At 33.2% G+C, this 10450-nt stretch overlaps 2 protein-coding genes across 2 annotated transcripts; one reads left to right on the top strand and one right to left on the bottom strand.

The window, feature by feature from the left end:
* The first annotated feature begins 555 nt into the window (after positions 1–555).
* LOC109163195 (zinc-finger homeodomain protein 2-like) lies at positions 556–1113 on the top strand. Its single transcript, XM_019311953.1, has one exon. It carries the CDS (start codon positions 592–594, stop codon positions 1099–1101), a length of 510 nt encoding a protein of 169 aa, XP_019167498.1. The 5' UTR covers positions 556–591; the 3' UTR covers positions 1102–1113.
* A 3704-nt stretch (positions 1114–4817) lies between these two features.
* On the bottom strand, positions 4818–10450 carry LOC109163196 (calmodulin). Its single transcript, XM_019311954.1, has 4 exons — positions 10271–10450; positions 7895–8052; positions 5381–5461; positions 4818–5293 (listed from the first exon to the last, which is right to left on the bottom strand). Exons 1-4 carry the CDS (start codon positions 10344–10346, stop codon positions 5159–5161), a joined length of 450 nt encoding a protein of 149 aa, XP_019167499.1. The 5' UTR covers positions 10347–10450; the 3' UTR covers positions 4818–5158.

Here is a 10450-nt window from a genome sequence, read left to right as displayed (position 1 = left end):
AAAAGCTAGGAGTTTAATTCTTTGTATGAATAAAAATTTCAACCCTAAAACAATTAAATTACAAAATATATTTGGATAAACTTTATGTATGAAGGTTAATTAAACGGATTTCATATGTAGGGCCCTGCCCAAACAGGTCTAGAAAATTGTATCCCAATGAATTGGGTCCGTTTTGACCACTTTACATATTACTAATCACTTTGCAAGTTGTGAGTATTATTCATAAGTATATATTTTTAGAATTTCGAGAGTGGTTGGAAGTTAATTGGTTGGAAACTTGATTTAAGATTAAATCACAAATTTGAAAGTTTGATTACTTTTTGGTGGTCAAAAGTTGTTAAATTTTCATGCCCTTAGCTTTAATATAAATTTTAAATTAGATTTTTTAAAGTAAGAAAGAGTAAATAAAGGTGTTGTCGACTTGTCGTGTTGAGAGTTGATGAGGAGTAAAAAAGCTAGAAAAAAAATTAATAATAATGATTAGTAAGAATCATATTGTAAAACGGGAGTATATATTAGTCAGAGCTCGTAAATGAACGTGCCATACACTAGAACACTACAACAAGAAAGAGGGAGAGAGAGAGAGAGAGAATGGACAACACAAACGAGCTCTACAAAGAGTGCCTACGAAACCATGCAGCCAGCCTCGGCAGCTACGCCACCGACGGCTGCGGGGAGTTCACACCGGACGACACCTCCCCCGGCGGCGCCGCCTCCCTGCAGTGCGCCGCCTGCGGCTGCCACCGCAACTTCCACCGCAAAGTCGCGTACGGGCGCGGCAGGGCCGTGGTGGAAGACCACGACATGATGATGACCACCACCACCACCCCCACCCCGCCGCCGCCGGAAATGATAGAGTCGCCGGAGCGGAGCGGGAAGAAGAGGTTCAGGACGAAGTTCACGGCGGAGCAGAAGGAGAAGATGCTGGCGTTCGCGGAGAAGCTGGGGTGGAAGCTGCAGAGGAAAGAGGAAGAAGACGAGATTGAGAGGTTTTGCAGAGGGGTTGGGGTTAGTAGAAAAGTATTCAAAGTTTGGATGCATAATCATAAGAACAATAATTCTTCAACTCCTTCTGCCAATGTCTCTTCTCTTACCCAATAAACCCAATTTCATTTCTCACTTAATTTAGCTTAATCATATATATATATATATATATATATATATATATATATATATATATATATATATATATATATATAAAACCTTAGTTAATTATCCGTTAATTACCCAATAACAGTTGAGATTGTCTAATATATGAGAGACAAAATTTTGGGTGATTCATCTGCATTTCTTTACTGCTACTTGCTAATTAATGGTTAAGATTGTCTGTATAATATGTTAGACTTATATATATAATTTGGGGGTGGATCAGAATTGGAGCAATCTGATCTGTATTTCCCTTTTATTGGATAACTGTTGAGATTACTTGTCGGCTGCTAAATGGGTCTGGCTAGTAGAATTCCCACAAAAAGAGAGGGAGGAGTACAGTTATTCAATCCCTAAAACTTTTGTTTTTTCTTTTTTTTCTTTTCTTTTTTTATAATAACACAGGTTTTAACCCGGGGTGGTAGCTCAGATGGTAAATACTAAATAAGCTCTCTTTGAGAGGGAGAATTTCATGATAACTCGTGATTCCTCCCGACCAGCTCCTAGCCACTCGAAGCGAATAGGGATTAGTTGGGTGGACAGAGATTTTAGTTGGTTTTTGTAGGGGTGATTAGAGAGAATATGGGAGATAGAAGGGAAATGATCCGAGGAAAAAAAAAAGTAATAGATCTAATCGCACCTAGTAGGCGCATGCAATGCGCGTATGAGAAAGTCATTGTTTTTTGTGGACATTGGGTCTCCCAAAAAATCAAGTCTTGTAAGAGGAACTCAACATTTCCTTTCCAAGCTTCTCTCTCTTCTACATGGATATAAAAGCTGCAAAAATCATCCAAAATCTCCCTATTGGGTTATTCTGAGATATAAATCGGAGTGATTTTTAACTCTTGAATATTTTTCTTTTGACCTTTCGACTTTTGTATAGTCATCAAATATTCTCTTTTTTTACTATTATATTTCCTTGGCTTGATTTTCTTGTGACTTTTAGCTCTTCAAGTGAGTTTTCCTGTCATACATTATTTGAAACCAGCACAACAATTAATTCTGCTAATGTTTGGTCAAAATATCTAAAAAATGGTAGGAAACTCAAAGTTGAGAAATTAATTAATAGTACAAATAATAATAATAATCGATGGTTATAAGTGAAAATACTACAAAAGTTGAAGGACTAAAGTAGAAAAAATTCTTTTAAAAATTTTTAAAATTATGAATTGAGATTTCTAATTGTGAATTTACCGGTAACTCCAGGCTCTAGTGGCAGTGCTAAAGAGTCCATGGTTGCAACTAGAGCAACAAAAAATGTCGAAACTCTAAAATTTAAATTGACTAAAAATCTTATTTTAGATAAAAGATTTTAAATATTAATTCGATTATAAGTGATGACACAAATATTAAGTTTGAAGAGTATTTGGGGGTGAAGTGATATCATCTGTGAGTACATGTTAGGTAGGTAAATTACAGTTGGCTCTGATTTCTATTTTCTAGTTCCTATTATTATAATAGAAGATAGAATATTATTATTATTATTATTATTATTATTATTATTATTATTATTATTATTATTATTATTATTATTATTATTATTATTATTATTATTATTAATGTTGCCATTTCAGAAACCCCATACTAGTATGATTGTGGTCTCCGTTGTATAGGCATGGCCATGTTTGTAAAAGTACAATCTTTTTCCGAATAATTTCACCTATACACCTAAGGTTGAGACTAGAAACACATGGACCTCCTCTCCTACCATCTATGCCAAAGTAATTTATTACCATTATTCACATTTGGTTAACAACAGTGAATTTTCTTGTAAACTAAAATTATTAGCAATGTTTCATTTTATTAGTGACACATATTTATAATCAATTTGTAAATTATATATATAGTTAAAATTTAGTTAATATAATAACATATTTTAATTCAAATTTACAGTGTATTTATGACAATTAATTTAATTAATGGCTTAATTCAAATATAATTAACTATCTTGCATTTACGCATGCTAAAAATAGTTAGGGTTAATTCCACCTGAGGTCACTTGTCTTTGCTCTTTGGTGGCAATTTCAAATTTAGTCACAGACTATTGTTTCTACCATTTAACATCTCAGACTATTATTTTTTGGACACTTTTAGTTCTTTTCATGACTTTTTCTATTTTTACTAAAGGCATTTTTGTCCCTTCATATTTTTCTTTTGTTATTTTTCTGATTTCAACCGGTTTAATTGGTTTAGAACTTTAGATAACCTCTGATTTTTAGTAACCATATTTTTTCAACCGATGTTTAGTAACGTCCTAAACCAGTTAAACCGGTTGAAATCGGAAAAATAACAAAAGAAAAATATGAAGAAACAAAAATGTCCTTATTAAAAATAAGAAAACTCATAAAAAGGATTAAAAGTGTCCAAAAAACAATAGTTTGGGATGTTAAATGGCAAAAACGATAGTCTGGGACTAAATTTAGAATTGTCACCAAAGACAATGGACCTCTGGTAGAATCAACTCAATTAGTTAGTATATAGTAGTTTGTAACTCTATAGCATCGTTGTAGTTCTCCCAAATGAGAGGTCACAGGTTCAAACCCAATAATCTTATTTCGATAGATGGACATATACTACATTGTAACAAAATTGGTAGTATTAAAAAAAAAAATTATATGTCTGCTATAAAGCCAATAATTATATGTATGGGTTGGGGTTCAACCTTTTGGAAGAATGTATTGGTAAATGACCTTATTCCGATGGATGATGCTACACGCCAAGGCTTTGGATCACTTGCCCTCTTCAATCCCTCCACATTGTGTCTTATGACAGTTCAATATTCATTGTAGTCCCACTCACCATCCGGAGTTTGTATTCTTTATTAACGGAGTATTATTTTTCACTTTTACTACAGTTTTCGAGCAAAAGAAGAAAATCAACTGTGTCAAAAATCATCTTTTCTGTAGGAGTATAGGACATGTCTATTTTTAAACTATTCATGTATTTGGATCAGTTAATTCTATTGTGTCAATAATAATTAATATCAAATGCTTAGTAATGTTAATGAGTTTAAGTATAAAAAGTAAAAGTCTCTTGGTTTGGTAAGAAATAAGAATTAAAATTAAATAAATACTCCATAAACAATTAAATAATTAATTAATTAATTAATTTTTAAATAAATAAAAATATAAAAATATACTCTGTATAATACACATGTATAAATATGTACATATATATTAAAGTTCTATGTTTACCACAAGAACAATGACATTTTTTTTGAAGTTTTTTCTTTCTCATTTTTCATTTCATTTTCTAAAAAAAAAGGATAATGAATTTATAATTACACGTAGTAATAGATATCAAATTTGATAATAAAGTATGAAAATCACCTATCAATCTACCTAAGGTAATTAAATAATAATAATAATAATTTTTTTTAATGACAGTTGTAATTATTTTGATATAAATTTAATTTTTCAATTATTTTACAGTCCATATTTAATATTTAACTTATTAGCAAAACTGCAAATTTAGTCCTTGGTTGGATTTGATTAACATCTCCCACTTCTTTAAGATTTTAGAGAGTAAATCTACCCCTATAAGGAATTGAGAGAAATTTACATCATAATCACAACTGATGGGCTAAATTGCGATTGCACGTAGTAAAAGAATAAGCAAATATCATTAGAAGAAAAGGCATTTGTGATTATGGTGTAAATTTAAACCATTAGAAGAATAATGGCAGGGGAGAATAATAATTTAAACTAGTGCAGATATCATTAGAAGAAAAGGCATGCAGTAAATAAGCAAGTAATTAGCCAGTAACATAGGGCTGTACATGCCTACCTAGCTAGCTTCTTTTCCCCTTTGTTTGGATACTTGGATAGTTGGATATATATTTATGTATTGCTAATATAATAGACTAGGAGTAGAAAAGGCTAGCAACGCACAACAAAACACTTGCCACCAAATACAAAAGACAGAAATCCCCACCATGTTAGAGAATGTAGAAAGAGAGATGACACCCCCCTACTATCACATTATTTGAACATCATTCTGAGAAACTTGCACCTCACTTAGCCAGCATCATGCGTACAAATTCCTCATAATTAACTTGCCCATCGCCATCTATGTCTGCTTCGCGTATCATCTCATCCACCTCTTCGTCTGTCAGCTTCTCCCCCAGGTTTGTCATCACATGACGGAGCTGCATGTGCCACCGCAGATGCACCTCAGAAAACCTTCAAAATATTCTACTCATTACTCAAAATTATCAGGTACAGAAAGGAGATACCTCGGCTGCAGAAATGAACCCGTTCTGATCTTTATCGAATACTTTGAAAGCTTCCTTGAGCTCCTCCTCAGAATCAGTGTCCTTTAAAAAAAAAAAATCACAATTATTCACATGTAAAGGGATATAAGCTGTTTTTCTTTGCTTCTTTAACTCAGCACTTCAGAAAAGGCCATCAACATTTGGGGTAAGAACGCCTAAAGACCAAGTTACTTCCACCGTAAAAGGTATTTGTATTGGTATAGATAAAACAGTACTCAAAAATATTGTAACAAGTCCTCTCCAAAATAATGGCAATCTTTCATATGTTTCACATACCCTGATACCCATATCTTTTGGAGTTATTTACAATGAAAATTCAATTGCAGTTTTTGCATGTTTTACATAATTACATGCATAGATTGAGGCACATTTAGAGTAATACAATAGGACTATTTGACATAGGGTATTAGAGTTCTAGTTAGTCTAGTTATTATAGTTTGAGTATCATTCAATTGCATGTAATTCCAATCTAAAGGGTATCAATTTGCTATATAAAAGAGATTTCTATCAATAATATATGTCAATCACATTTTATTCTATCCACAAATTATTTTACATTTTATGCATTTTGATTATATTGCTATATTAGTTTTCCTTACCATTTTTTTATCTGAATTAAAAAAGCTTCATAGTGCCCAATTAAGGGGACGTTATGCCATGGAACCGTGTTCACCATTCATGGTGAACACGGTTCCAACGGTCTTAGTACACCGTTATCCTTTTTTTTTTTTTTTCTTAATTAATTGCGTGACTTTTCTTCTTTATTTTCACATTTTGCGGTTTCACTTTAATTTGAGGTGAACAAAGATCTCGGACATTCATAAATTATGAATTCATGCCTGCACATTCACTTTGGAACCATGCCTACACATTCCCGTCCGAAATCACGGACATTCATAAATTATGAATCCATGCCTGCACATTCACTTTGGAACCATGCCTACACATTCACTTTGGAACCATGAGATTATGAATTTTCTGTTATAAGATTATGAATTTTCTGTTATGCGATTATGAATTTTCTGTTATGCGATTATGAATTTTCTGTTATGAGATTATGAATTTTCATTACATTCATAATTTCGGACATTCATAAATTATGAATTCATGCCTGCACATTCGCTTTGGAACCATGCCTACATATTCCCGTCCGAAATCACGGACATTCATAAATTATGAACCCATGCCTGCACATTCACTTTGGAACCATGCCTACACATTCACTTTGGAACCATGAGATTATGAATTTTCTGTTATAAGATTATGAATTTTCTGTTATAAGATTATGAATTTTCTGTTATGAGATTATGAATTTTCAGTTGTGAGATTATGAATTTTCAGTTGTGAGATTATGAATTTTCTGTTATGCGATTATGAATTTTCTGTTATGAGATTATGAATTTTCATAAAATTCATAATCTCATAACAGAAAATTCATAATTTGATCAAACACACGCCGTTAACTCCACATCCGCGCTTTTTTTTTTTTTTGCCTAAAAACGACGTCGTTTTGCCTTGTGTTCACCATTCTCGGTGAACACGATTCCATGGCATAATTTGCGCCAATTAAGCTAATAGCTCTATAGCTGCAAATTTGGCCCATAAAATATACCAAATGGTAACATAGCCCATACTTATGCAAGCCCATGTTTAGCCTGCCCATACTTATGCAAGCCCATGTTTAGCCTGCCCATATTCAACCTACTATACCCAATTACCTGCCAATACCTTTAAAACCCCAAAAAACAAAAAAAAAAATAATAATAATAAAATAAAGTAACCAAAAAAAAACAAAAAACAAAAAAAAAAACAAAAAACAAAAAAAAAAACAAAAAAAAAACAAAACAAAACAAAAAACACACACACAAACACAAACAAACCCAAAAAAAAACAAAAAACAAAAACAAAAACAAAAACAAAAACAAAAAAAAAGGTAATATGCCTTATGGAAAATTTACACATAATCCATTTTCAAACAAGCCAAATAGTTTACCAAAGGAAATATCAGATGATGAGGAATAACTGCACTAGACTAATGCAAGCATCAGACAGACCCATCTCTCACCCGCAAAACCAAGTTCTAGGGATGTTCATTCGGAACCAAAATATTTAAGTTAAATTTTAAATTTAAATATCCTCAAAAGCTATAATTGAAAACTTTCAATCCATAGTTTCACACAAAATAGTCATTACATTAATATATAAATGATAAAAAATAAAAACCCTAGCCTAATAATATGATTTATGATTTATAAAAAATTGGACATATACATACACTAACAATTTGGTTAACCAATCAGTTAATTTGGTTAACCAACACTTTTGAATCAAATTAACCGATAACTAAAATTTTTAAGAGTCTTTAATTGTAAACCAAACCAAACCAAAATTTATTGCTTCGGTTGGTTAACCGAATTTTACCCCTACGGCAAGTTCTAAACATGAAAAATAAAAAAGAGAGATAAAAGAAATTACCTTCATTTTCCGTGCCATCAGATTCAAAAACTCAGGAAAATCAATTGTGCCATTCTGATCAGCATCAACTTCATTGATCATATCTTGTAGTTCAGCCTCAGTGGGATTTTGACCAAGTGATCTCATCACAGTTCCCAACTCTTTGGTAGTAATACAGCCTGTAGAAGTAAAAATACACATCACGCTAAAGAATGAGCAGTTCTAATTAAGGCAAAGCAAATTAGTCATTCATTTGTCCACCATGATCATAACATGATACACTTGGAAGGGACTAAAACCCTGGAATATACAAAAATTAGTTGTACCATTATCTTCACGTATAATCTCATCCACCATGAAAGGGACTAAAATCCTAGTCTCCCCCTAGTTACCATTAATCCCCCGACCAAGTGACCTTGTGAGTAGTAGTTCAGTTTGTGTCATACATGTATTAACAATACTTTCTATATATCCATCATTTGGGTCAAGAGATAAGAGCATGGGCTAGTTCTAGCACACAAAACATGTCTTTGCCACCCATCCCAACAACCCCTTGTCTAGCATCATAACTTCTTCAGAGTTATTTGAACCCATACCTATCCCATTTCTTGATTACTAATCAAAATTTGATCCCATACTTAACCCCATTCCTGATCTCCTTTCAAAGTGGGATTGTGAGTCCAACCACTAGTCCCCAAAAAAGTCATGTACTTGGAGGTCTGCCTGCATCCTAATAATCCCTTATCCCAAGCTCACAATACTCTGTCTTATCTAGATTTGAACCAAATAATGCTAAGGAGGCATTTCTTTCATATTTTATCACATAACCTTAGTAATATAGGCATTGGATTGTTAGTACGTTACATGCCCTTATTTGGTCCTAGGGATGTGAGATTCTTGAGAATATCTTCCAAGTTCATTTTTTGTCCCATTCTCAAGAATCATTCACTCCAAAATTTGAGATAAGGAGAGGTTTTCAAAAATGACAGTCAAACCAATTGACCCTAAAGCGTTAGCAGGACACACATGTATATAATAAAGAAAGTTTTTAAAATTTGAGAAAACTGCATTTTGCTGCAATTTCATCTTTCAAACAGTCTCCTCCAGCCAAACATACCACAACAACCAGTCTGGTGAATTCAGAAATTTTGCACACTGTGAGGTGTTAATGACAACTCAGGAAGTATAATATTGTTAAAATTCTATACACTTAATTGATAGAGCGTATGTGGCACAAAAACATTGGCTTCCTCTTCCTCTGCTTCTAGCAAATTTTAATGGTCATCAGCTGAACCCTCCATTGATGTTATCCTTATCTCTTTTTATTATGCTCAAAATTAAATGTATTTTTCGTCAATATTAGTACAATCAGGTACATGTAGGGCAAACACAACAGAGGCCTATGAAGAGGACTAAAATTCCAGACCATCAATAAATAACAAGTTCAGAAAGAAACAGAATCCAAGGCCATTCTCACAACCCAAAAAAACAACTATAGATTAATTACTACTCCGTATCTAAATTGATCTTCTGTTGCTAGATACTTTACTTTATTTCACTTGGAAATTGGGAATTGAGAATCCAGTCTAAAGAGGATTCTCATTCTCTTAGGTTTCCATAAGTTAAGAGTAGAGGTTTGACCTAATTAATAGTGTCTTGTAGGATCGAATCATATGCATTAAACTATAAAAGCATTAAGCATCAATGTTGGTTGTGGGTAGAGGGATCCTATCACATCCATTAAAACTATGGCAAAATACAATGAAAATTATTAAACAGAGCGCTGTGTGTTAATTATTATGTGAATAAGAGGTATCAGTTTGGATGGATATGCATAAGAAGCATTCAACAATGGAGAATCGGAGCACTCCAGGACTCCAGGTCCCAGCAATCAATAGCTCACGGCAACAGCATCTTCTTTCCTCCGGCGTTCCTTCATTTTTTCTTTTTCCAATTTTTTTTCTCTAACTAAAGGTGTGGAAAGAAGACTGAATTTACCAAAATAACCCTAGAACCAGCTCAAATTGACACCCCAAAAAAAGCAATTTTCTCTTTAGAATTTCAAACTTGTCCTAAAACCTCACATTCATTTGCACTTTCCGTTTTAAAAAAATAATAATAATAATAATAAAACAATTTTCTCTTTAGAATTTCAAACTTGTCCTAAAATCTCACATTCATTTGCACTTTAGGTTTCACACGAATCTAATCCCCAAACTTGTATCCAATGAATGCATCTCTAACTTCAAAGCTCCATAAACTAAAGAAAATCTAAACGCTACCGTGATAGACCATAACCAAACGATATGCAGTTATGCACACAACTTCGTCCAAGTACACATACTTGCGATCATAAAAGTAAACAAAAACAGAAGAAAAAGGAAACGGAGATGATACCATCGCCGTCCTTGTCGAAAAGGCTGAAAGCTTCCTTGAACTCAGCGATCTGCTCCTCCGTTAGCTGCTCTGCCATTTGCGCAGTGTGGAGGAGAGTGAAGCTTTAGGGTTGGGGATTTGAGGAGCGCAGAAAAATCGGGGCGAGCGCCAAAGATTTCGTTGCGTGTAATGATATAAAGC

Source organism: Ipomoea nil, unplaced genomic scaffold (assembly GCF_001879475.1).
Source record: "Ipomoea nil cultivar Tokyo-kokei standard unplaced genomic scaffold, Asagao_1.1 scaffold2975, whole genome shotgun sequence".
Lineage (NCBI taxonomy): Eukaryota > Viridiplantae > Streptophyta > Magnoliopsida > Solanales > Convolvulaceae > Ipomoea > Ipomoea nil.
This window is presented reverse-complemented; position numbering and strand designations above follow the sequence as displayed.

Coding starts and splice junctions, on each gene's coding strand:
- LOC109163195 (XM_019311953.1), top strand. CDS start 592: ATGGACAACACAAACGAGCTCTACAAAGAGTGCCTACGAAACCATGCA.
- LOC109163196 (XM_019311954.1), bottom strand. CDS start 10,346: ATGGCAGAGCAGCTAACGGAGGAGCAGATCGCTGAGTTCAAGGAAGCT. Junction 8,053..10,270: donor TTTCGACAAGGACGGCGATG/GTATCATCTCCG, acceptor TTACTTCTACAG/GCTGTATTACTACCAAAGAG. Junction 5,294..5,380: donor GGTTCATTTCTGCAGCCGAG/GTATCTCCTTTC, acceptor TGGCACATGCAG/CTCCGTCATGTGATGACAAA.